This window comes from Orussus abietinus, unplaced genomic scaffold (genome assembly GCF_000612105.2).
Source record: "Orussus abietinus isolate OABI.00-Male unplaced genomic scaffold, Oabi_2.0 scaffold11, whole genome shotgun sequence".
In the NCBI taxonomy this organism is placed as follows: Eukaryota; Metazoa; Arthropoda; class Insecta; order Hymenoptera; family Orussidae; genus Orussus; species Orussus abietinus.
In genome coordinates this window covers 1,252,818-1,280,636 of record NW_019396016.1, presented here as the reverse complement: position 1 = coordinate 1,280,636, position 27,819 = coordinate 1,252,818, and the positions used below count along the sequence as shown (strand labels likewise).

The following is a 27,819-nucleotide window of genomic DNA, read 5'->3' as shown; positions in this document are numbered from 1 at the left end:
CCGAGGAAAATATGTTTCGTCGTGCAATGAGCTCCTATTAATTACCGTATCTGGTAGCAGCTGTCGGGGGATATTATTGCCAAGACAGGCGGTTGTTTCGCAATGCTCAGATGTGTACGCCACTCGGAGTTAACGAAGAGCGCCTCCTAGACGAGGACCAGGAGAGCCGACCCTGCTGGGATTCTTCGGCCCTGTTTTGTGTACGGCCAAGTTTCCGGAGACTCGGCCTTATTGCGGCGCGCCGGGCATGTGCTTCGAAACTTTCAAGCAGCTTTTACTTAGCGCCGTGTCAAACATCGTAACCCTTTACCGAGAAACTCGCGACGCCGGGAAAAACGTAGCGCGGAACCGTGCCAACGGCCCTCCACCCTTCGAGACGAGTCGAAAGAAGTCTCCGGGAGAGAAACGGTCACTTTGAAGGGACGTCTCCTCATTTTTCCGGGGCCAAGACGGAAATGCGTCCTTTCCGGTTCCGGAGAACCTCGCCAATTCAGGTGACCTGGTTTTAAGGTGAATCCCTCGATTCGAATAAGGCACTTTTTATCAAGGATCGAACTGTCCGAAACTTTGACACATGACTCGTGATCGCCTAAAAATTGTCCCGCAACCACGCTGGGAAAAAGAGATTCATTGAATCCAAGAAATCTTTCTGTAAATTGTACCAAAGAAATGTCCTGTTAAGTCAAAAAGTAATTATGGGGGTGAAATAATTATTCTCCGAATTAACAAAATATTTCTTCGGCACTATGGAATGAAATGTTTCTTTGGTTCTGTGACGCTTTTTTTTCAGTGTATGCTAATTGTGAGTTGGCAGAGTGCTCCTCAAAATTTGGATTTTTTTCCCCATCTCTGAGGGAAATTTCTTCGGAAACGCACTGCTCCTGACGTTGGTCGGTCCACGTCGTAGCCTTCGAGAAATCCCCGGCCAATTTGGAGCTGATCGGTTGACCTGTTTTAACTGTTGAAACGATCGATGAAGCTTGGTTCCGCGACGTGCATATTACATCTTGGCTCCATCTCCGGAGAACTCGAGTACACCTCTACGACAAAATCTCGCAGGACCTAAAAAATGACGAGCTTCTATTTTCGAGAAAAACGAGGAATTTCGGTATCTCGCGCTTTAACCTTTAAAAGTCGAGCTCAAAATACGACTCGTCAATTTTTCGACAACGTGACGTTCGATGACTGGTATCGATCGTATTACCCCGATAAAAATACTCATGTGTTGTATAAAAATGTATGTAAATTCCCATCGATTTTTATCAGTGTACGCATACGTGGTGCAGTTTCAAGTCGGTTTTGGGTAAAACCGAGAAGACCGTGTGGTTTTCCGTTGACCCGGTTTCCGAGGCGAGCACGCGGGAGAATGTGACCGTAAAAATTAATTGTCATTTTCATATTAAATGCAGCCGTGTACGTGGAGTGAGAAATACTAACTGCGCGGGGTAACTTGACATCTGTGCCAGAGTAGTAAAGAGGCGGTGCCCTTTTCGTGGACCTTTTCCCTAATCCTCTTGTAATGACTCTTAATGACCGACAATCACGCAAATGCGTCCACGTGGAGTGCACTGATAAAAATGCCCATGTATGGAAATTTCCACGGATTTTTATCAGAGTGACGACCCTTTAAAGCCACTCGGTGAGAATGATTTCAAGCAGGATTAATATTCGATTTCGAATGAATATGCGCCATCAGAGGTTGCTCATTGGCTCCGTAACCCATCCTCGATCCAACGATCTCAATTCCGTTTCTCTGGGTTACGAGTCCTGGAAATAGCCCATCTTATTCGCTTCCGCCCTGGTCATAACTGCAATGTCAGGACGCTTTTACCAGGACCTCGTAATGCCACGGTTTTATTCATTGGCTGGCCGAATGCGTTCCTGGAGCGTGCCAAATAGAAGGAACGCACAAAGGGAACGCCGGGACAAAGTAAAAGTGACCGACGAAACCCGGGGATTTTCTTCGGCCATTTTCCGCCCTCCTCGAAATCGGCTTTTCTTCCACTGCGATCTTGTTGCATTGCTATCTCCTTGCATTGCGATCGAATGCCGAGTCTTGGCAGCCAGCCGAGACACGGAATTCTCCTCAAACGTTATATGCGGAGATTGAACACCGAATGGTTCCCGATCCGAATACCATTATCGCGCGATAATAAAATCGACGTGTCGCTCCAGAATAAACGTTGAAAGCATTATTTGGAATTTTGGCAGAATCGAATGGCGGAGGCAGAGGAGGCATCAGAGGTGGCGGAGGAGGAGGCTGCGATGGGAACGAGAGGAGGATGGTTGACATCACGAGGAACAAACCGATCAAAGTCGCCGTCAGAGTCCAAGTTCCAGTTCGAGATCATCCTAAAGTAAGTATTCCATGAATATTTGTTATCGGGGGATTATTCGGTTTATCAGCCGTGGTGTGAAAGGCAGGGTCGAGACCGACCTTACGGACATTTATCGGAGGGTGGTCGATAACTGGGCGCGAGGTGTTACGATTTAGGCAATATCGAGGCATCCGGTCGAAATTGCAGGTTCCCCTCGGTATTAGGTATTATTATTTCAGATCGTAATCAGGGCACGCATTATGCGCTCCCATGAATATGGATTCGAGTCAAGTTGGAAACGCGCGCATAATAAATTCCCGGTGAAGCTGTCATACGTGCGGCGCAATTAGTTGACCGAAATGCCAGGGCGGGCGAAACTCCCCCGAATTGTGCGCAGCTCGAACTTTGTCCCACCTTGAAGAGCGAACCTTTAGGTGCCCCGCTGCAAATGCCGCGTCCCGAAAGAAAATGTCAGAAAGAGGGGGAAAAAAAAACGAAACTCAGAAGCGCCTGTCTCGGTCGACTTGTTGCACCGCCGAGGGAAACTTGTATATTCCGGGATAATTATTCGGCGTCTTCGAGGAGCAGGAAGCGCCTTTGATGTGCCTCGAAGAGTGATCAGAGACTCCGGGAAACGGTTTGCAGACATCGGATTCGGTTCTTTCGAAAGATTAAACGAGGCTGCGGCGGTGAGTCACGAGACCGGATGGAGGTCTCCCAGGGCAGAGTTTTCATCTTTTCCAAGGAAGAACCCTTCCTTGCGCGACCCGGCTGCTCGTCATCATCGCCGAGGTCCTCCATCCATCAAGTCCCGTCCTAGACACCATTTTCTCCCGGCTCTTTCAGTCCCATTCATGGGCTTTCAAGGGAGCCTCAAACCGCGTCAAGAGATTTACCGGGATCCGCGTTATCTGTACACCCTCGATCTGACTTGGGCTTCTCGACGTGGAGGAGGAACCTCGAGGAGGGGCAAGGCGCGAGGATAATCGACGACCTCGAGATCGCAGTCGAATTTTTATTACCGGCCTCCACCATTTTGCAAAGCGCGCCCCGAAGAGAAACGGCGACCAAGAACGGAAGTGCACCGATACTCCATTCGGCGCATGAGGAATGGCGACGTGTGCAACTGCAACTGCCAAATAGTCGAACCGTGGAGAAATGTATGGCAGAGATTGATGTCCCCCCGGAATCCTACGGCCATTTGTTTACATGGCCGGACGAGAAACTAAAAACGAAGGAAACGAGACGTTGTTTGCGCGACATGCCTCTTCGAGGCAGTCGGGATTGCGGGATTTCGCGTTCCCGGGGAGATTCATTGCCGGTGGGATTAGTCACGAGAGAAGAAATCGACGGGCCAGAAAATACCGACGAGACCTCCGTCCAGGACTTTCGACCGAGCTGGACCTCATCTTCGATCATTTTTATTCGAATCGAGCGATGCGAGGGGAATCCACCATAAACGAGGGAGCGGGAGACCGGAATCCGGGAAAAGTTCCCAGAGATGGGACCATTTGACAAAACTAGCAATGCTTCACTGAGTAAGAGACTGTTCCCGGCAACTTGTAGCAATAAAGAGAACACCTACGGGTCCGGGTTCTTATTTCACGGGAAGCGGAACGCGGTGGAAAAGGAACCGCCGAGGCGAGGAAAGGACACGGCTCTCCTTCTGGACGAAGTTCCGCCGAGTCGAGCCGGACCGCGAGAGGGTGCTGATTAAAGTGTCCCCCTGCTGGGTCAGCCCTCTCGACCTGGGATTCCAGGCGGACATGTCCGGGAGCCATCGGGACGGTGATTGCAGTCTGCTGGATAGGCAAAGCAAGCGAGCTGATGCTTAGGTGCCAGGTTGCTGGCTGGGTCGATTTGTCTTGGTTAACCGCGGAAGCTTCAATGGTCGGACCGCCCTGGTAATGACTTTGTCGAACCGCGCGGCGAGAAAATCGAACCAAACTCGATTGCGAATCGACAAACGATGGTCGATCGTGCAGATCGGATTTAGGGGAGGAACGAAACGGGACCTTCTTCGGCGAGGATCCATCGAAACTGGCTGACGTCTCCCGTGCCGTAATGTCTCCTCCCGGCTCTTCCAGGAATCTTGCGGAGTTTCCAGGAATCGAGGACTCCGAAGATCGACGAGGAATCGCGCTCTGGTTTACTTCCAGACGTTGCCGATGAGCCACCGATATTCAGAGCCAATAACGATTCGATGCGAAACGGGAAAACTTGGGGAGAATTTATTTCATAAAATGTAGCTGAACCGTGGAAGCGATAAAAATGGATCATAAAAGTTGTAAAACAAGGACGAGAGACTCTTGGAGTCTTCGCATCAGCAGACCGCCGGAAAGTGCTGCGTCGACTAGTTTCCACGCACTTTTAGAGCTCGATGAAGCAAACGAGACCATTCTCCAGGAAACAATCTCCCCAAGGACTCCTCCTGTTCAAGGCTCCCCGTGATGGTTCCTTCGGCACGCGACCTGGGAAAAAATCTCACTCAATTAATACCGCACTCGGAGAAAAAGACATTTGCACTTTTAGCAAAGGACGGCATTGCCAACAAAGTTTTGCTCTTACTGCGGGAATAATCGCACCGAGGATAAAAATATGGGCAATCGAATGAAAATTATTAAGCTAGTGAAATTTTTTGTTACGACTCGGAATTTTCTGCGTGCATCCTCGTCGACGTATACACCCGATTATCCATGTCGAGGCTTAATGCGATCGCCGCTGCCCGAATAACCCTGGCGTCGGTTAGCCAGGATTTCCTCCGGGAAACTTCTCGAGGAGTTCCTGCGGGAACGCGAGGTCGATGCTCCTTGCAGTTTATAAGGCGAAAGGTGGCCTTTCGGGGCGAACTACCCCATCGAACGATTCCTCCTTCGGCAAGCTTCCGAGTTGTTGACTACTACTGCTTTCAGTAGAACCGGCGACACTCTCCACTTCTGCGGAGTGCACCTTACTTCGAGAGGCTCGGGAAAGAATGGCTATCCCTGGCGAACTTTGAATCCGCGGGCCCGGATCTCGGAGGGGTACCTCCACCTTTTCATTTTCCCCGCAACTTTCAGATAGAGGATAACACGGAAAAAAAAACAGAATGGTCAGGAAAACCACAATTGGGATACCCTCCCCATGAGGTTATGGCACCTTGACAATTGTTATCGTTGTTTTCATGACCATTCTTTTTTTTTCCGGGAAGAACTGGACCAAAAGGGAACCGATACAGCGGTGGATTATCGTACATCAAGGTTGCCATTAGTTCCCGATTACGTCGTTCATGTTTTACGGAGATCAAAAGACTGCCTTATGACCCTCCCTTGCAACGTGCATCTTGCACAGTCCGGAAGGACGCACCAGGTCGTTGTTGCAGCTCCCCGGGAGAGACTAAACGAGAGTAAAAGGACAGTAATGGGCGCCACTTAGGTGGAGGCTGGGAGAAAAAGATTAACAGGGGGTTTAATCTCGCCATGTTTCGTCGAATGGAGTACTCGCGTCCTCGCGCTAGATTTGCCGAACTCGTTTAGCCCCCTCGTAGATTTGTACCATTAACGAGGCTACTTATTCAGAGACGTGAGACTTATACGGTAGCACTCTCGACTCGCCCTTTTTCCCCTCCCTTTATTTCATTTTCCTCGGGAATTAAATTGCCTAAAAGGAAAAATAGCCGCTGTCCTTGCTATCCCAGTTTCGGGGTTTACCGTGCCAGCTCCGGTGCAGGGCCGTGAATCACCCTTCGATTAAAATCCCGTCAAATAATGTCAGGACGGGTTAGGACATTCTCGGGAAATTTATCCGCAGGAGTCGCGTCAGGAGACACGTCGGACAATCCGCGAATTCGCGTCGGATCTGCTGCGGAAACGCTATGCGGGGATAAATTTGGGGCGCGTAAAGCGCCGCGGGAGGTTTCTAGCGCAATACTAAATTTTACTATGCAATTAACCGAATGGCGTCCCGGCGCTGTCGCACGTTCCGATAGCTTACAGGCGCGTAATGTTTCCTGCTTAAAACGGGTACGGCGAATGATATCGAGAGTGCGGTGTGCGACAATTATGGCAACCCGTCATCCTTTCGAGCACGGGGCTCTATAGCCATAGAATCCACGATAGAGCCTGTAACTTTAAAGCTCTTATTTTTCTCCGTGTATTCTCGCTCCCCCAACGAATTGACCATTTTTTTTTACAATAGTCACTAATTTTCGGGCCAATTAATAAATCGATCGCTCGTGGCCTCCGACGGCTTCGTCCGGCATTTGTATAAAAATAATTCACGATCTCGTGCACGCGCGTTTGTTTTCATGGAGGGTCATAGCACCGAATGAATTTTAATTAATTTCGACTGATTCCAGCGCTTTTTAATTTTCCTCCGAAGGGCGATCCCTCCCTCCCTCGATTTAAACGGCTCGATGGAGCACTCCCTTTTCCCGATGAAACGCCACGCGGGTTTGCAACCGGGTATCGATTGTAACTTGTACATTGGAATCTAAATTATTCGCGTTGCGTTTACGCCGCCCTCTTTTCCGCGTAGAAAGCCGTATTTGTTAATTGAACCGGCGATAACGGCACCCCCATTACACAGAGGACGGCATGTTTGCTCGATGTCGATTATTCCCTCAGCAATTAAATATTAGCTGAGAAAAATCGAGCCTTTATTTAGCCGGCGAATCGGCTACTTGGTTCGGGTATATTTAAGATGAAATCCTACTCGAGGAAAGAGAGGCAAACGTTCTGCAGATATGAATTTCCGTTTTTCAGGAAATTTCATGTATTTCATCTAAGCGTCGGAGTTGGTTAAAGTCGCGGACTCACAAAGCTTCGTATCGCCCGGACGAAGTGGGACTTAAATATATCTCAAGGCTCATATTTCTCAAGGTGCTCGTGTCATGAGCTCGCATTTCGGCAAGACTGACATATTACGCTGGCAGGGGTACACTTTCATAAATTCATCCGTTCCCTCTTCGACCGAGGGAGCACAAACACGCGCCATGGTGCAGCACGGCTTGCATCCATTTGCAGACCTCTGGAGTAAATAAAACCTCGTTGCAACGGCTCGCAAAGCAAATACCCATATAGGAATCTTGAACCCACGTCGGCCGTGAAATCGCGACAAACGTGTAATAGCGAGAGAAGTCCGCCAAAGGAAAAAATCCGCCTGTAGCGTACATTAGCATTAAAAAAATAAAATCGCCCGTGGCGGTTCTCCAAATAACAAAAGCCCGCAAAATACCAAGTAAAGCAAAAAAAGAATTCACAGTCGTGACAAGAAATTTCACCTGCCGCGACAAACTCGAACCCTTGAAAATGGGCCTGCAAAATTTCTCTTAATTTAAAAACCTCTACGTTCGATATAATTGCAAAAATTTTCTTTTTTTATTGGTGCAATGATTCCGTCGTATCGAAGGAGATATTACTGCGTAATGAAGCCGACGAAGTCCGACAGCCATAGAATTTCGAATCGATCTCGGCCGTCTATAAGTTGTCCGGCATAATTCCCGATTCCAAAGCCGAGCATTAATTTAATACGTGTCGGTGGTCGGCAATTCGGATCTTCGGGAAAACGTAGCTCAAGCAGCGCATTCCTTCGATCTCTCTAAATGCAAAACCACGGCCGGGCGGATTTATCGGTATTCCCAATCACCAGCTATTGGAAAACAGAGATCTCCCCGGCGGTTCCGGTCCGGTTTCGCCGTTTCTTTTTATTAGCCGGTGAAAGGGCCCGGGGAAAAGGAGATAGTTCTCTCGCGGAGAAGGTCTCGGGGCTTTTCATGTCATTTGCGAGCGGGATTTGCGTCCACCGGGGCGCTTCCTGCTTTTCCGCCCACCCCTCTTTTCCCGCCCACCGGCCGGAGTGAATAGTCGCGGTTGTTTATCATCCGCGAACAACTCGCTCGTTATTCGCGCGAATTTTCCCAACTAGACGCCGCTGACGAGGGATTTCAAGGGACATAAGGGAAAGCGCCGGAAAACCGTGTTAAGGGTAACGAGCGCTTGACGTAAGGCTCGGCACTCGACGTCGACGTCGACGTCGACGGTCGCGACCTGGCCTGGACCGCGAGATCCCCGACGAGTTTCCCTCGCGGAAGGTGGAGGAGATATATTTTCAGGGGATTAGGTCGGCACTTATTTGTTCCGAGGAGTCTCCGGGAACCCTCCCGGGTTTACGAGAATCCACGTTTGTCCGGGAATTATGTCAGTTCTCGAGGGCGAGGGGCGAGAGCATCGTTACTTTCTCCCTTTTTTCCCCAAATTGCTACCGCGAGTATTTACTAGTGATTTACTAGTGATATGACATCTCGCTTTCGTTTGCACCAATCACTCGAGTTGCGATAAAAATGGCTCGAATACGTGCTTGACTCGAGTTTAACCAGTTAAAATACTCGACTCGTCACACCACCAGTAGTTACCCTCCGCGTGCGATATTCCGACGCGTCTGCGATAAACGCCACCTGGATCCGCTATCGATGATTCAGGTCGCGATATTTGCATTATTCCGCGTACTCCAAAATTGCGAGGGGAACAATGAATAATGAGATGCTCGCCGTACCTGGGGGGAGTTAGAATTCTGCCAGGTGGTTCACCCCTTCCGCGATATATCTGGATCACCTGGGTGTAAATTTTTTTTTTCCCACGAAATGAAATTTCCCCCGGACAAAAAAGGGTCGCGTTGCGAAAGCTTCCGAAGAGAACTCGAATAATCCAGGAACTCGCGGGGGAGATTCGCGGATCCGGAGAGTTAGTATCAATTTGCGAGGCCGTGCTTACGATTTCGAATGGCCGGCTCGTCGAAGCCCCTGGAACCGTCATTGGCCCGCGGAGAGAACAATGATTCCTAATTTAGTCATGCGAAATTTCGGCCGTTAGGCCATTAGGACATTATCGAAGTTGCCGAAGCCCAATTACCTGAACGCACCGACCGAATGCACGTTTAATTAGAGCCTCCGGCATACAAAGCTCCGGCTCGGTACTCTCCGTGCACCCGCGATGCATTACCCGGGCAACGGCAAAAACGCTGTTGGTTACCTTGTTTTAGATTTGCGCCGAAACTTCGCTCGACAAACTTCCCTTAACTTCTTCGGAGCACCCTGCGCCCTGCTTCGACCTGCAGGGCACGTTTCCCTTTCCGAGTTGTTGCATCGCTCTCAATAAGTGATCCCACCCTGGGAAAAGTTAGAGACAATACCCCGACAAACAGTGGCCCTTGCATTACCGATCAGCTGATTTAGCGCGAGGCCGAAATTCGAGAGAGCTTTTGAAGTCACGGCTCCCTCGCGGAAAAAAAAGTAATTCGGTTGCAATTACTGTAACGACGTGGTTAAAATACCGTGGCAAGTGAAGCCACGCAAATGGTTAAATTGACTACATGGTAAAATAAACGTAAGATAGGACATAGTAGGACAACTACCAAGGTTGTATGTTGCCTTGCATTAAGGTTACGATTACCACAATTGTGGTTTTCCTCGCCATTCAATTTTTTCCCGCGCTCGCTTCCTGGCCAAAGAACGCTGAAAATGAAAACGTTTCCGGGCCAGGGAAATATTTCCCGTCGATTAATCGTTCGCTCAACAAAGAGAGGCGTCAGCTTCCGGCTCCGAAGCAGCTCGGGAATAAATATGCAAACGACTCGGGAAACGCAGTAAACGTTACAGAGGTATACACATTGCCGGGCATAAACCGTAATTTCAACGAATTGCTTCTGTAATGGAATCCTCTGACTTAAGGAGGGAGATATTAAAAGCCATTTCATTCTAGCGAATCCCCGGCACCGTGTGCGCCATTTCTTCCTTTCGCGTAATTGACCGTGACTTCCGCCGGAGGTTATTTCGAAAATCCATAACTTTTCGGAGAGGTAGACCGATAACGCACTCCAGCGACCTGCTGAAAAGTCCGATTCGATTTTTCTTCCAGTTTAACTTCGTCGGAAAGCTTCTGGGACCGAAAGGCAATTCCCTGAAGCGGTTGCAGGAGGACACGATGTGCAAAATGGCGGTTCTTGGACGGGGCTCGATGAAGGACCGACAGAAAGTAAGACCATCCACTTTATATATAGCTTACATCCTGTCAACGAAGTTTTCCACCGTTAATTTTTGCATGTCTCTCCCGATAATTATTTTCCATGTGTACCGAACTCATTGGAGCTTCTCGCTATCGTTTCCGGGATTGTTTCTCCGGCACTGTCGGGAATAGTTAAACAATCGATAAAAGCTACCGACTCGACGGCAGTTCCACGGTATTCGGCAATAAACGTATTGAACGAGTAGTAAATATTGGGATATCGGATTTCGCTTTATGGCATTTTCCCATCGAGGCAAATAAACTCGACGTGTGATGTAAAAAATGGTGGAAACGAAGTATCCACCCCCGACGCCTACTTGCTCGTAAATGGAAAATTGGATCAATTATTACCGGGTCGTGGAGTCGCGGAGAATCTGGGTTTTAATTAGAGTTAACGGCCGCTTCGGCCTGGGGATTTTATTGGGCCGGTCACTCGTTCCCTTCTTAGGGGTCTCTGAAAGACCATTTTCGAGAAATTGAACTTGCCGAGCTCGTCCGAGAGAAATCCCCGTAAAACCACTAGGCCACTTTGAGGTGGAAGGGTTGACGAGGAGTTCGCCATTGCATTTGGGACATCAAGGGAAATTGTGGCACCGGAAATGGTGTCGTCGCTGCGTTCATCCCCGAACGACGTGCGGAAGAGTCATAAAGCCTCCGCCGCGATCCTAAGACTCCATTTTACGAGAAACAGCGTCTCCACCCTGAGAAAAAAAGATTAGTTGACTGAAACAAATATATATATATATATATATCGTCGCCTGAATCATATATGACCGCAGGAAACAATTAATTCCTTGAGAAGAAAAATTATATCCTCGATTTAAACGAATTTTCTTTATTCTTCCTGGCATTTCTTTGGACGCAGAAATTTGTAATGTTTCTCCCGCTTAAATCCCGCTCTTTATTGCTCGGCATTTTTCCGGAAGGATCCGCGCACTTTCGACGGGGTGTTCATAAATAAGACGGCCACTCCTCGGCTTCCATTTTTGTCTGAGGAATTTTGTAGAATCCGCTCTTCCCGCGGGGGTTCGGGCCACCCCTTGTCGAAAGCTCGCGTGCTCTAGGGGAAATATCGCTAGGGACCCCGCTCCTATTTGTTCCGTAACTCAGGGATGCGCCGAGAGAGAGATGCCGGCCGTCGAAGCGATAGATTTGAAAAAGTGCACGCCGACCGTGGGAAACCTGTCAGCTGTTGAATTTCGCCCGGAGATCGTATTTCTCGGGGTGCATTTGCAACTTGTGCCGGGTGCATAAATCGCGACAAAGGTGCCGCGGCATTAATCCTTACCCCGACCTACCTCATCTCCTCTCGAGTAGCTTCCTTCGGAAAAACATGGTCATTGGGCATTAACGTCTTATGAAAGTGTCATATACAATAATATATATATACCAGAAATTTAAAATATTTATAAAACTTTTCCCTAAACTGAGTGCAGCATAGTCATAGTCGAGGGTTAAAATTTAAAATTCCTTGCATTCAGTTTGAATAAATATTTTATAAATATTTGGACATTTTGATATATATGGAATGACCCTTTCGTAGCATTTTAAGATTTTTGAAGTTCTTGCCGAATGAAATTTTTTCGGGCTCGGGGAAGGAGACAAAAAAGTGACGCCGAAGAAGACGGCGCGAGAAGTCGCGAATCGCGATCCTCGAGGACGCGTACAAGTTTTAAATATCCCAGGCAGAAGGCGGCCGTTCCCGAAGTGCGGTTCCGAAATTAGCGGAGAACAACTCTCGTTATGGGGACATAATGGGCACGGGGTAGTATCGCGAAATTGTCCTCGCCTCTATTAATAGGAGCATTTGTACTCAACGGACCGAGGAACACAGATTAGGACACATTGTAAACCCGGTGTTCTGCATGTAGCGATTATCAACTCCTGCCATCCTCGTAGGTAACTACTTTTCCAAGTACCTGGGTCAACTGCATCTGCAACTGCATCTGCAGCTGCATCGATCTCTACGGACGAGCGACTGGCATCGGAATAAATTAAGGCTGAGAAAGGCACAAAAAAGCGCTCTCTTAGGAGCCCGGAATATTTAGTAGGTGCGAGGGCCGCTTTTTATGACGGGGACATTAAAACTTTCGGTATGGTAATAGCAGGTGTCTATGCAAATGATATTGATGTCGATGTCACCATCCATAATGTGACGCGATGGAGTACACCCCCGTGGGTGCGATTTCCTTGATCGAGTTTCGAAAGTATATTATGCATCGTAATTTGATCCAAGAGGAGGTCTCTCGTCCTTGCCGAAATGGCCCCCGAGTAGTTCGGTTAATGAAAACGCCGTGACTTGTGAAGACTCGAATTGTACAATTTGTTCCGGGCTATATAATAAGCCGTATGCTCCGTGCGAGTTATGCTCTTGAATTTCTCGGTTTCGCGTCGGAGCGGCTCGGTCGTTTTCTGCATAATATGATTTAATCAAGTCCGTACAAACCGTAACGGAATTAAATGCCCTCGCTTTGTCTCGCTACGCGTCTCGAAATTCCCGACTTATCTACGGTCCATTTCTACGGAATAACAACGCAAAAGCGAGAGAGCTGCGAGAAGATCGGATCGATGCCCTCCGAGCTCCTTTTTTACGGTATAAAACCGAATAATTTAGCGAAGGATTCCTCCAATTCGTTAATTAATATGCACGCCCCGCGAAGTTTCAACGTTCTCCAAGATGGCGGCGGTTCCTTCAGGCGGGGAACTCAAAGCGTCGCAGGTTCGCGCGGAATAAGAATCCGGAGCTTTCAACTAAATTGCGATATCCTCGATGAATTTCCCCGCGTCTAAGAGGAGTCCCTTTTCGAAAGGAAACGAAAGGAATGCCTTTGTTTCCCGCGGGAGTCAACTCTTCTCTCGAGCCGTTAACGTTAAGTATGCGCGGAGGTTCGGAGGACGTCGCAAGGAAATGTCCGCGGAAAGAGGATACCTTCGAGGGCCGATAAAAGATAAAAAGTTGGCGGCTGGCAAAGGTCCTCCGGGACGTAACTATCGCGGTCGTATAACGACGATTGTAAATTTTTCTATTAAGATCGCCGATAAATTTGACGAGCTCGTAAATTCCTGTACACGTCGCGCCACGGAGGCCCTCCGCGGAAACCCGGAGTGCGTATCTCTCCAGTCCATGCAATTAGTTCGGCTAAGTACAGACGTTCGGGAAATGGATCCCCTTCGTTAAGATCTTCGACACAGATGTCAAGCCCGCTCTCTGAGCTCCGCAGCCCGCAAATGGGCCAAGTTTCGCCGCCATTGTTAATCGCGGAGGAAACAGGCGATAACGCTTGCCGCTAAACTTCGAGAGACCCGAAACGTAAAAATCCTCCGATAAAGTCCCGGTCCTGTTTTCCGAATTTCAGGTCCGGACGCCCTTTCGGCAAGCCTTTCGATTTTCTCCAGTTCGATCGAACCTGGAAATTCAGGCGCGACTCGATTTCTTTTCCCCCGTATTTTCGGGAATAATTGAAATTTGCAGTCGCGCGCGCGGTAACTCCGTATAAATTCCGCGGACGCGGGAAACTTTGCCAATATTCCGGCCTGCCTGCGTTTCCTTCCGCTTTATGCGGCAAAGAAAGTTGCGAGCAGTCGCGGGCTGCCGCCATATTCCTGGACACGTGAAAAATCTTATTCGTAAATATGGATGAAAGGAGGAGCGACGAGCAGTCGAGATACTTCGGATGGACGTCTTCATCTCGTTGTCTGTTTCAGGAGGAGGAACTGCGCCTCAGCGGCGACCCGAAGTTTTCCCACCTGATGGAAGACCTGCACGTCGAGATCTCCGCGTATGCAACTCCTGCGGAAGCTCACGCAAGAATTGCATACGCCTTGGACGAGGTCCGGCGATTCCTAGTCCCGGTAAGCCAGTCATTAATACCTGGATAATTAATTTGAAAATCCACCGGGCAATTCGAGAAAGCCGGGAACGCCGGAATCCTGGTTCCCGGGATTTTAGGAGGGACCATATGCGCCGCCACGGTTTAAAATGAAAACCCGCCATTGTTCTTGCTCGGGTTCCGTACAGCGTCCCTGTAATATCTCACGGGCCAGCAACAGGCTGTGGAACGCGAAAGCTTTGCTCCCTGGCCCCGTCTCTCCGTCCCAAGGTAAACGATCCTCCTTCGACCGTGAAAACTGTACAAATAGGTTTTGCCCTCGAATGCCAAATTTGCAGTGATCATCCAGCTGCATCCGCGAGGTCCATTGAGTTGCATCGACCACGTGGATCCTGCACCAGAAATTGAACCCCTCCTTGCAACGTCCACCGGATTAACGAGAAACGTCCTTTCGTCTCTTAGAAAGAAGAAAGCCGTTCTTCCCCAAGGGGCAGAACTCTGACATTTTCCTTGCAGATCTCGTTGGAACTCCGAGTGGCGTAACCCCTTACGTGGTCACTATTAAAATTTCAGACCTACATGAAAGCTAGGCTGGACCGTGCAGAGTGGATTGCGGGGCATCTTCTCATGAAAGAAGACTCTTTCTGTTCGCGATCTCCCTCGGGTCGTCGTCGCCATTTGTATGTAAGAATGGTCCCGGAAAATTCGTTCAAAGTGACGAGTTCGTCCGGGAATATGGAATATTCCGCAGGATTTATCAATTAGTACGGGAGAGGGGAAGATCGAGTTGAATTCGGAAACAGTCTTGCATTACGGGGGATGATCTCGTTACCATCGAGCGTACAGTTTCAGCCCCCGAGGGTACATTAAACCGAAACTACGTCCTTAGCCGTGTTCCCGAGGTGCATACCAGGACTCCGAGGACGAGAACCAAGCGATTTATCATTTCCATTTTCCGGGCCGCGGTACGTTCGCGCAAATGAATTTTTCACCCCGCAGCAGTGTTTGACGCCGTCCACCCCGAAGTGCGGATCTTCATCCCCGATCCGCGACAACGGCCCTGCAGAATTAAACCCCGACGCTTTCCCACTTCATCCATGCTCGCCAAGTTGCAGGTGCATCCGTCTAGGTGTACCTTTACTCCTAGTTTTATTCCCCCAGAAGTTTGGCCCTCACGAGCTGGTCTGGCCCGGATCCGCAGACAATCCTGTCCATTATGTAGAACCGCGTCAAGAATTAAGAGACCCGGTTCGTTTTCGGGAAACTCCGCATCGGGTTCCTGCAAAACGGCGAATGCGCGAACTCGAGACCTTCGCGATGGGTTCCTCAATTTTCCATGCCGGCACATGATTGCGACTGAATAAGTGAACGGGCGGAATGCGCACCTGCAATCAAAGAGAAAAAGAAACGCCATCGATTTAAGATGGAGTGAAACCCACAAATCAGTCGATTCGAATAAGGCACTTTCATTTAAGGGTATTGGACCGAACCGTCCGAAACATTGACACATAACTCGTAAAATCCTGATAGTGTTTTTGGTGATTTTCAACGATTTCCAGTGATCTCTGCTTGCGATTTCCAGATAATATCGAGCATCGAAGGTTTCGGCGCTCGCCGGGATTTTCGGATGCTGGGATTTTCCGTTCCAATTTCGGGGAAACTCGGGGCGCCTTATTTTCGGGAAAGACGTAGCCCGGCATATACGGGAATCCGATTAACGTGTCTTCATCCAGGTTATATCATATTCCGTTAGTTTGACGTACTGCTAGCAGAGTTCCAGGAACCGGGTGCGGCGGCGCTGTAAAGTCCCACGAGGTGAGCCTCCCCCAGGATTAACGCGAAAACGTGCTCCCAGCGATTTCGCCATGCCAAGATCGGATTCAATTAGGTTAGCGTTTGATAGGCGAGAAGTTCTTCGGCGAGCTCCCCCTAACTCGGGTTTAATCCGGCCCCATAAAACGGGAGGAGAAGACGTAAGGAAAATGTTTTTCCGACCCTCGAAATTCGGGGGAACGGCGAGTCGGAACCGTAGCTATCGGGACTCGTTCCCAGGGAGAGATTCGGCCAAGTTGGGAGTTCATTTAACACGAGCCTGGTAATTATGTGGATTCGGAGTGGGCCCGAGTCCTGTTTGCTTTGCAAACACGGCGTACGCGTCGGTGGGTGTAAACCGTTCTTTGTCCGATCCCTTCCAGTTCCAGTTCGTCTCTAAAGCCAGAAAGGCCTTTACCCCGGTGACCCGGGCGGGGGAAGAAGAAAAAAAAAAGAAACGAGAGCTGCTCCTTTGAATTAGTCGAAAGCTCGGTCGCCTTTCCGGGAGCGGCGGCTTTTTATCGGGATCGGATTATTATCCCATTATGCCGGCCACCCTGTGCCTTCGCGATCGCGCGAGTAGAAATGATAATTGAGCATGATATCCTGATAAATGAGGAACTGATCAGGGCCCTGTTATCATCTCTACTCGAGATGCTGAAATAAATATATAATAATTCCGTATACGGAATTATTCTGCAAAAGGCGGATTCTTTCCGCCTCTCCAAGGTCGAGTGATCTCGAAAAGCCGCGGTTTCCCGACCGCTCGATAATTTCCCTGGAAGAATGGAACGGAACGCTCCCGGAGTCCTTCGGCGCAGGAGAGGCCTTCCCCTCGGCAAGCCCTGTCGGTACAAGGGGAACGCGGAATGCTCCTTTGAATACTTAAAAGCTCGGGCGCCTTCCAAGGGAACGGCGTTTCCGTTGAGATATTATTCCCATTACCGCGCGGCCTGAGCACTCTACTCGTTACGATAATTAACCCGGACCTATCGAGGGCCGATTCCTCGCGGTGACATTTTTCCCGTCCTCCAGGGTGAGGAGAATGTCTGAACTCCTGGAGAACGAATCGCGACTTCCTGGGGGATTCCGTAACATCTGCTAACTTTCTGGGATTAGGGTCTCCGGGTCGTCCAGGCGGCGCGTCCATTACTCATGTTCACGGGAAGATACCGTAACCTTTGGTAATTCCCGTAATTCATTCGTTACACGTGCGTTGGTCTCTCTGATCTTCGGACGTGTTCGCGTGGACCATTTATTATGCCGACTCGTTCCTCGGATGCACCCTGCCCCCGGTGCCGTAATTTCGCTGCACCGGCGTCTGATGCTACTTAGCCACTTATCTGATGCGCAGTCACGCCTAATGTCCGTTTCGGCTGTTTATCTCATTTCCGCGAGGGAGGTAATGGGGATTTCATTCCTCCACCCTAGGAAAAGAAATTCCAAAAATCCAAAACTTGCGGCAAAAATTTTATTAGATTGCAATACTATTTTTAAGAGGCCCTCGAAGACCTCGAAGGTCTTTCTCGCCCTTAACGTCCGAGACCGAGCTTCGGAGATGACGGAGTCTGCTCGCATTTCGGCGAGTTTGAAATTCCCCGGATACCTCGAAATTTTCTAACCGTGTCACGTCTATTTTCGCGATTGACATTCGACGGGGGTTACGGAGTTAGTCCTCAAACGTTCGCACGTTTTTCCCGGGCCGATCCATCTCGCGATCCTGGACGTCGAGGATGGGCGACGCCATGCAGCGTCGTTTATTCGCGCCGCGTAAATTCCAGGGCCGATAAGAACCCAGGATAAGTTAATCTCCGTGCTCGTCTAAATTGCTACTAAAGTACACGGAGTGCCACTTTTTGGCCGATATTCCTGGCGCGATAAAAGATGTTGACGTCCGGGTAAAGGACTCGGTCTTTTCAGGGAGTTCCCGTTTCCCTGGGCGGCACTTCTCGAGGACGAGCCGCGGTAATGGGTTCCTCTCCTTTAATGTCTCCGCGAAGGCGATATCTGGTTCTAATAAAATAGTTTACCGGCCCCATAATTGGCTTTCCGATGGACCTCCACCGAATCGCGGCTGACCTCCGATTCGTTCCGCTCTGGACTGGCTACCTTTTGTTATAATTGGCCGGACACCAATTAGTTCCGATCGGAAGGGAAAAAATGGAATCCAGGGGTCGGGTACGTACGTGGCCTGGCACATTGGTGGATGCAATTATGGCGCAATCACTGAAGGGGGTCCCAGGAAAGGAAGGCGGTTCTGGTGGTGGGGCGGAATCGCCGGCCGAGCCGATCAATTGGGCTTCGCCGGAGCCGAACCGTTGTTCTTGTATGCTCGGGGAATATTTATCGAGCGTTTGTAACCTCTCTTTTTTCGGGAAAGTTCCTAATTGCCGCGGCTCCGCTGCCCCTTTTCCGCGGCCCGCTTTAAAGCTCCCTTTCAATGCCGCTTTTATCCTGTCGCCATTCATTGCGCTCATCCGGTTAACACGGAATGTAAAACGCTTAAAGAATGGCTTTTAGGCCGGACACTATTCCTCTGCCGTCCAATTTTTTCCGACTTCGAGTAATCGAATTAGTTCCACTCCAAAATGGGATTCCATTGTCCCGGGTTTGTTTAGATTCTTCCTGGGCGGATCCTTACGGGACTCGAGGTGATATGAAAGGTTCATTCTATATGTATCAAAATTTCAAAATATTTATTAAAGAAATATAGAATGACCTTTTTATAACACGTTAATCGTTGCAAGGTCTAATTGCAGTTCCTTTCCCGTAAATGTAATGCCGTGTACACCGTTGCACCTTCTTATTAACCGATCCGACGAAATTGAGAACCAGCCTCCCTCGGGGGGAAACGAATTCCAGCTCCATTCCCATCCGCGATCTCCGTCCTGCTCGGAAATGAGAAATCGAAGGAAATCGTCCTTCGACGACTCCTTCGAGGGGGGAACTGGAACTAATCCCACCTTTATTACTCGGAATTCGTATGATCGGTAAATGGAGCGATTTCACGCGGATCGAATTGACCAAAGCGCTCGCACGCAGAAAAATAATTCAAAGTCTACTTCCTACAACAACGTGAAAACATGCAAATGAGCCGAAATTTGTATCCAGATTTTTGTTACATTGACACGAAAAAGAACAATTATTTCCCCGGGGCAACAGAAATTCTATTCACAGTTGCAATATTCTTTCCTAGCGACTGCAATTTGTATACCACTCGTTCGTTTGAGTAGTGATAACATTTTCTGCCTGTTAACAAATTAACCTGCTAACTTAGCGAGACATTTTTTTCTAAAGAAAAATCTACTATTCGATGTAATTGTCGTTTTTGCGACTATTCCTGCAGTAAAAGCCAAACTTGATCGGCAATGCTGTCCTTTGTTAAAAGTGGAAATGTGTAGTTTTCATGTAGAGCGCTCACAGAGGGAAAATATTTTTAACCATCGGTGGAATAATTTTCTCCTCTCGAATTCGGAAACGTAATCCGTCCGGAAATTTTCTCTTAATTACGTGACATGCCAAAGTATCGCAACGACGGCGTTTTCCTTCGTTCCTCTGTGGATCTTTTCGGTACACCGAAGTCCAAACCATATTCTTCGGTAGCGCGATCTCGACGCCCACCGTTGGTCTCGTACGAGCCGTTGGGCGAGAAAATTGCGTTTTGCATTATGCATGGAATTACGCCTCATGGGGTATTCATTTAAGTAAATACATTGTCGGCCGCTTGCGATTCCAGAGGCGACGCTCGTTAAAACGCCATCAGCCTCCCCAATTTGTCCGGGGCATAACTTTTTTTTTTTCACCCGCCGTCACCTCGTGTAATAAGTTCCGCGGCGTCCATTAAGTTCAACCAAATTGGACGAGTTTTTCGGGAGAACTATGACGGCGGAAAACGCTCGCCGGGGACGTCGCGTCCGCACATATACAATTTCTTGTTTCGCCTCTCCCCGAGGTCGGAGGATGTTGCTAGACATGCGAGAACTTCCTTGGAAGTTCCGCGAATGAATTAGGCGTTGCCGGCCCGAAGTGTCGAACTCCCGAAGAATGTCGGCCCGCGAGAAATAACGATTCCGCCGAAACTTCGCCCGGTGAAGTAAACAGACTCGCCACATTTATCAAGTACCGAGTCTCGAGTTTCAAGTTTAAGGGTGAGATTATTCCGGCCAACTTTCGGGACGCCGAAGTGTTGTCCAGACGTGCCCACGTTGGAAGACCTCGGCACCGTCGATTATTTCCTCCACCTTGTTCGGCTCTCCCTCGACGAATCGCCCCACTCCCAGCGAAGGAATTCCCGTATAGAAATTTGCATTCGACAATGAAAAGGAAATACGCTAAATAGTAACAAATAACGACGTACAATTACTTTCGATTTCCAGTTGTTACCCCTTTCGTTAAGGTTCTAAGGTGGGACCACCATGAAAGTACTCCGCGAGAAAAAACGATCATCAAAATCGGTTAACCCGGGGAAAAGTTATGCTCGAAGGTACGTGAATAGAAATATACATGTCTCCTTTCTCGTTCCAGGACTACAACGACGACATCAGACAGGAGCAGATGTGGGAGATGCAGATCCTCTCGACGCAGTGCCGCGAGGGCTCGCAAACCGCCGAGGCGCCCTCGAGTCCCGAGACAAATTCCGACCCGGCAAACTCGCCAACGGCCGCGACCACGGCGAACTGCATCGACGGGCAGGACAACGCGTCCAGGCCGACTCCTTCGCCGCCTAACCCGGCGACCCTGAAGACGCAGGGCACGGTCCTCCAGGCGGTCACCTCGACGTTAGGTAGGTCCCGAAAGGAATCCCGGCTCGGTTTTTAGAGATTTCTTGAATATCGGTGCGATACTCATCGTCCTCAGGCGGCCGGAAGCGACCTCTGCTGCCCAGAGGAAAGCCAGCCATGTCGCCCACCAAGAGGACCGTGATGTCGTTCCTGGCGCGGGCCCGCGCCGCGCAGAACAACGACCCACTGCAGCCACCATCTTCGATGGTGGGCCCGACGCATCCGCAGCCTCCGACTCCTCTGATCCAAACTGCGCTGCAGCTGCCGGCAGGGGCGCTGCAGGCGGGTTCCCAGGCCCCGCAGGTCGCGGCTCAGGTCTCGCAGATGCAGCTGGCGGCGCAGGCTCCGCACCCCACGGCCTCTCAACGGCAGTCCCTGGTACCTCCGCACACCCAGCACCAAGTGCTGCCCCCGGCGATACACGGCCTCCTTCACGCTCAGTAAGAATCGGCTTATCCGCCATCTCATAAATAATGCAGTTTGGGAAAAATTGCAAAAATTGGGATACGCCTCCCTCGTAAGGTAAATCAGGGTAATAAGGCCCATATGGATAACAAGGCCTACGTTTATTTTTCACTATAGAATAAAGGTGCCGAGTTTGCGGCTCCTTTGTTCTATAATTTTTTAATCCCATTTTCGTTTAGAATTGTATTCTATTTTTCATGGTTTGTGACCAGTGAAGGTTTCCCCTTCCCAAAATAGTTTCTATTTTAGCTTTTACAGGCCTTTAAGTGATGGGCCTTGTTACTCTGAGGTACCTTGTGACGATCGCTCGCGTGAACAGGGAACGAGTTGTGGAACGATAGAAGTTAGAAGGGACGTGATAACATCGAGTGGAAGTAATGGCGCGCTCTTCATGAAGCCTTGAAAATGTTCCCAGTCTCGTTGTCGTCGTTTTTTACAGGGCCGACATCGGATCGTTGGGTAGTCCAATATTGTCCAGGGTATGGATGGAACCGTAAATCTCTGGAAAACCTCGTTTCCCTGCTCGGGAAACGACAAACGCGTTACATTAATGAAAGAGCGACAAGGGATGGACGGAAATTCAGCGCGTTGTAAATGTTACCGAGGAAAAAAGGTCGGTTGACTCGAAGAAATGTCCATTGATAAAACAAAGTCCTGCGGTGAAATCCGTCCAAAGAAGCGTCAGGAAGAACGAAATAATTATTTCTTGCGATTGCATATGATTCAGGCAACGATATACATATCTGTCTCGGTCAGCTAATTTTTTTCCTCCGTGAAACATTGAATGTCGCTTAATGACCCGAGACCGCAAATTCTGAGAGGACGAAGATTTAGAGGATAAAAATCCAATTTCATCCCACGCTGCACTATGCAGGGAGAGGGGTCAATCGAGTCCTCCGATATCGATAGCCTATCTCAAGGAACAGGTTGCTCGTCAAAGGGGTGCGACGAAGTCGCACCCCGCGCGTTCCTCGACCTCCGGTTTTCCGCCGCGGAAATCGGATGCGATCTGAAATCTTTGAAAGGACGACGGACCTTATCCTCGACGCGGTTTAGGGACGGGACGCGGCATGAGCGGTCGAAACGCGGCGATTTTCGGGATCCGCCCGAAATTTGGGCCGGCTGCGCCACCCGCTGCGCATTAATGATTAATTATGGCATGTTAATTGCATCAAGGCGCGCAAGCGTGCTCCTTGTCGCGCAAGAGTAACACGCTCTGTACCCCTGACGAGGTGCCTATGTGCACCGCGAACTTGGCCGGAAGTTCGAGAATGCATTTAGTCGCGATGCGGTTGCGTGCAAGGCGGTTACGAGTGGGCACGTAATTGGTCCTGAGTAGAACGCCGGCATTACTGCTCGTCCAGGGAACCGCGAGTCGGAATTGCGAGGTCCACAAGAATTGATGGCGTCCTCGGCCGCTTCGCGGGGGGTCCTGATAACCGACTCGGAGTCCGGCCGATAATGCGCCCGACCCGACGCTACTCGCGATCGGGAACACGGAATCGCTCTTAACGGCCGATTAGTGTCTCATGGACCCAATCTCGACATCTCGAATCCCGTCCAAACGCTGTCGAGGTGGACGCGCCAAGCCGAGCTTTGACGAGCGTCGTAAAAAATTCGACTTTTCGGGGGAACGAGATAGACCGGGGCATCGATGCATCTCTTGCCTTGCCCATGTTGAGCCCATGTTTAAGTTTATTAAATAAATCCCGATCTCGTCGAGAAGATACCCCGCGACTCGCTTTTGTCTGCGGGGCTTCGACCGAGACATCTTCCACCGGTGGTCTCCCCTCACTGCCGTTGCACCCTCGCACCTGTACTTTTCATTGTGCTAACGAGCTTTCCCGGCGCCCTTCTGGGGCACTAATACCCTCCAAACACGAAATTCCCCAACGCGGGCCATGTTTGGCTCGTTACCTGCCCTCGCTAGATTACTCTCAATTTCCCGGGTAAAAAATTCCCGGCGAACTTCCGCCGGGAAAAAGAGTCTCCCTCCCAGGGGAGCAGCCCTCCGCGCGTAAGATCGGAGATCGATGGGAATCGTAAATCCCGATTGAATCCAAGGAACGCCGGTAAACGGTTTGGCGTACAGCGAAATTAGCAAATGAATTTGCTGCAGCAGCGGAAAAAAATATTGTTACTCAACTACTCAAAGGAAGGAGCGATATACAATTTGTTCTCGTCCCGGTTCTCTCCCTTTCCGCGAACAAAGAGGAACCGGAAACTCTTCTCGGGGCATCGGGAGGGGACTGTTTTCGGGGTTTCTCGGAGAACCCGGAAACGAGCGCACCTGGGGAAAAGGCACACCTCCGAGGTAACGGATTTTGCGACCCTCCATCCTGCTCGTGGAGAACTAACTGGCTGGATAGGAACTCGAGAAAATGTACGAGCACTCGTAGACCCTGCCGAGTCCAACGAGCTGGAGGGATTTTGATTGACTCCAATCGGCCCATCGAACGTAATCGATTTCGAGGGAAAGTCGAGGCGAGAGTCCCTCGTAAGTAGGAGCTTGTCGAACCCGACTGGCGACTCCATAATTCAGGGACCCGGGGCCGGAAACCGAAAAGGGGCCAATGGAAGAGCAAAAATCGACCTTATCACTTAGGCAGATGCGAGGGCGTCCCATTTCTCCCAGAGGCCGTGTCGCGTGCCAATTCCACCATATAAACCGACCGAGTGTATGATTCTGCCAAATCTCCAGGCCGAGGTAATCGCGGATTTAATGGTCCCCGACTACTCGCGAACTCGGCCAGCTCCTCTCTTGAACGCGGTTACCGATCATTCCGAAATCCCTTTTGATGACCCCGAGTAGAAAGAAAAACTCTCGGGAAAGTAATAATGTCCGCGATGCGAGTAAAACTCGAGTAAAGACGGGGATTCCGTGCTTGCAAACGGAGAATGTGCCGTTCCCCGGAATTGGGTTCATCGAAGGGGGCTTTGTGGTGTAAGAGAATTCCCTATTACTTCTATAAATAATTGAACAGCGCGGCTTAATGGGAACCAACGAGCTGTGCTATCCATTCCCTTTGAAACGGAGTTCTGAAAACATTGGGGCAGCGTCGAAACGTTGACCTCTTCCTTAACTTCTACAAACGATGTCTTGTCAACTAGGGCCGCCATGAAAAATAAACGTTAAGGGCGCCCACAATACCCGCGACTTGTAATGCCTCGCGGGGACATCGATAGACGGCTCGTTTTAATGGCAAAGAATCGACGAGGGTACATATGGAAGCGATTTTTGACAAGTGCTCTTCTTCGTGTAAAAAAAACGCAACGACGTAATTTGCAAGTACTTTTAACTAGGAAGGAGTTACTTAGTCGAAAATCTTTTCCATCTATGCCAATGCCATCTAGGGGTTGAAATCATCGGCCCACTTTGGTGGTGAACGCCCTTAATGTCGGGCCGTGTTTCTCAAGTCTCTCGATATTTTTCAGATGAACGCCGACGAGACTCGCAGGACAGTCTTGGAGCATCGACGAGAACTCTTGACCGATCGAGGGTACTCGTCCGATTTCGCAATGCCCGAAATAATTATCGACAAATACTGGCAGTCGGTCGAGTGCTCTCAAATACACCCCGAGATCGGAAATAATTCAACTTGTTCCAGATTACAGTCTTGCGCAACATTTGCATCCCCCCGGGCTCGAATCAACCCCAGCCTCGGCTTCGACGTCATTGCCCTTTCTGCAACACGTGGAGGGTGCTCAATGATGCAGAAACCTGCCCCGAAGAAGGGGAATGTCAATGAACAAACACTGAACTTCCCCCAGCGTGGATTTTCTCGAATCCGAGGAATTTCGAAAAAGAAGTCTCTTAGCGCGGGCGTCGACAAAGGCCTTAATGCAGGAGAAAATGGCGGACTTCTCGCAAGAGGGACTTTCTTCCCTTCCTTCCTATATAACGCACTCGCGGGATCCGGCGAATATTTCGCCGAAGCACATCCCATTCAAGTTGGATCGAATCCAATTCGAAGTTTGAGAAGCTCGGCCTAAGACTGTGGAAAGCGATCCTTGGTCTTCGCAGGATTAAGCCTCCCACATTTTTCAGGATCCACCCAACACCTCCACCCGAGCCGCAGCTTTGCTTCCTTAAGGGGATGTAAAAGTGGCATCTGAAGGGTCAATCGCCCGTGAAAGTATTCCCCGAATAGGGTGTACCAATTTATGTGAAATTTTCCCACGCGAACGAGGAGACCCCGAGGTAGGTCCTGAAACTCGAGAGATTTCATTTTTTATCAGAAATATTGAAAGTGACTATAGACAAATTATCTTAAAATTGAAATTTCACGGGCGTCGGGACCTTTTTTATAGTCTCTGCATTCACGTTGTAAGGTTTAAAATAATTCGGTACACCCAGTTCGGGGATAGGTTTCATAAACGAGACCTCTTTGCCGCCACTTTCGCATGACCTTAAATCACGTTCCAGAAGTACGATCATAAGTCCGGAAGATGGAGTCCGGAATTCCCCCCGACGACATCGGCGCTATTTTTGCTGATCCACGATTTTACTATGCAGGCGTCCGAGTCGGTGCAAGCGTTGCAGTCGGCCCCGAATTCGAGGATTCGCGATGCAATCGCTCGCCACCGTCAGTGTCTTCGTTGGTAGTCGTGCGACGGTAACTCGGAGTTCCATTACCGCGAGGCAGCCCCTTGAGGAATTAACGATCGGCCGAGTTTACTCGAGCGAATTTACGATCGATGAACTTCGACTGAAAGGCTCGATTCGACGACGCTCCCAGAAATTGACGCCGGCGACTCCGTTCTCGTAATACCGGGGTCCGATGGCTCGTAAAAGGGACGTTTCCGGGTCGAAAAATTTATCCAGATAGTTAGGAGTTAATATCCCCCCGCCGCCATCTTGGACGCCGTTTAACGACGAGCTCTTGACCCGACGTTCTAATTATTTCCTCCTGGTATCGCGTAATCGTTGGAACCGTATCTGTTGCAGGAGGGCCGCAGGCACAACAATGGTCCCCATCCTGCGGGAGGACTTCATGGCTGGGGTCAACCTCGTATAAAACTTCATCCTTGACATCAGAGACATATATGGGCGCAAAGTCATCACGTAGCGTAACTGAATTTGCGAATCTAAGAAAGGCGAAGTATTAATAATCGTTGTCCAATAAACAGTAACGGCACGAGTCACCTCTATAGAGAGCGCACGGAAAAGAGAAGAATCCTCGGGAAAAGCACAATTGGGGTAACCTTCCCAGATCATGGCAACCGGAGTAACTCGGTAATAGAACAAGTCGCACCTTTTAGCAACGAATGCATATTTTACTACTTAAGGAAAGAAATATGAGAACGCTGACTGGAGCATATGTGTAATGTGCGTAATCGCGGAATTTTTTTCTCGACGGTACACTTTCTAAATGGGCATTCACAATCATGCGTAATTTTGGAACAACTCGTCCCTCGTAGTGTACAATGATTAAATGGTGAAGTAAACCTTACTATGTTACTCTGGTTCCTGCAATTGTCTACCCAGGTTGTCCCAAAATGGTTAGGATTACCCTAATTGTGGTTTTCCTGACCATTCTTTTTTTTTCCCGTGCGGACCGGATCGGTGCGACTGTACGATGCAGAGTTCCCTACCGAGTTACTTATAATTTCTCGAAGGTAATGAAATTCTGAAATGATTATTTACAGGTTTAAAGGTAATATCATCGGGATTTCGGGTAGATACGCGTGCACGTACCGGTCGGACGATCACGAGTGTTCGTGTTAGACCTCAGTCGAGTTTTATCAGTATTAGATATTAAATTAAATTATTTTAACAGCGCTGAGCACTGTACCCTTTAAGTTCACGTCCGCTCCAGGACCGAGGTGGAGGGTTTGTCACTGGGGAAAAATCTACATACCGGTAACCGTGGTACTTTTTGTTAACAGGAAATTTTCCTCCCAGCTTTTCTATTTGCAGATTCCTCGGCGCATTCTTTGGCAACTCCCCTGCCAGCCACCGGAACTCTGATTATTTTTATCGATCCGTTTCCTTTTCGGTTACGTCGGGTCTTAATTAAAGGGCCGCTGAATCCTCGACATTTTCACCGTTAAAAATTTCTCTCCGGTCTTTTTCCTCTCCTTTTTTTTCAAGGAATTCAGCGTTGTGGGAGAGGACTCCAAGTAGAGTCATCCGCGTTATGTATTCGTTACCACGAGGCAATTTCCCAACTGGAGACGACACTGGTCCAACATACAAGCTGAACAAGCTAAATGCGTTAATTAGCGCTGAAAGCGCAGTTTGCAACTGCGCCGGTTTTGTTATCATTATCACCTCGTAACAAGCGGACACGACCCTGCATATGGTTATCCAGAATTTTCTGCAGTGACAGATATCCTCTCAGGCGATTTGCCGAGTGCGTTATTTGCATCCTCCCTCTAGAAATCCGTAAAATACTTAAGACGATACGAGAGGGTCATCCCATACACATGGAGACGTGAAAATATTTATAAAAAATTTTTCTCCAAATTGAGTGCGCCGAATCAGTTGAAACTTCAGCACGTGATTATGGAGGCCCTAAGGAAGAACGCGATGCTCGTTAAATTTCATTGCACCCAGTTAGGAGAAAAGTTG

At 49.4% G+C, this 27,819-nt stretch overlaps 1 protein-coding gene across 1 annotated transcript; it reads left to right on the top strand.

The window, feature by feature from the left end:
- Positions 1 to 2,273: 2,273 nt before the first annotated feature.
- LOC105704011 (KH domain-containing, RNA-binding, signal transduction-associated protein 3) lies at positions 2,274 to 27,707 on the top strand. The gene is made up of 7 exons (XM_023434663.1): positions 2,274 to 2,357; positions 10,211 to 10,327; positions 14,063 to 14,209; positions 20,524 to 20,782; positions 20,857 to 21,220; positions 21,495 to 21,503; positions 26,194 to 27,707. Exons 1-7 carry the CDS (start codon positions 2,283 to 2,285, stop codon positions 26,261 to 26,263), a joined length of 1,041 nt encoding a protein of 346 aa, XP_023290431.1. The 5' UTR covers positions 2,274 to 2,282; the 3' UTR covers positions 26,264 to 27,707.
- Positions 27,708 to 27,819: the final 112 nt, after the last annotated feature.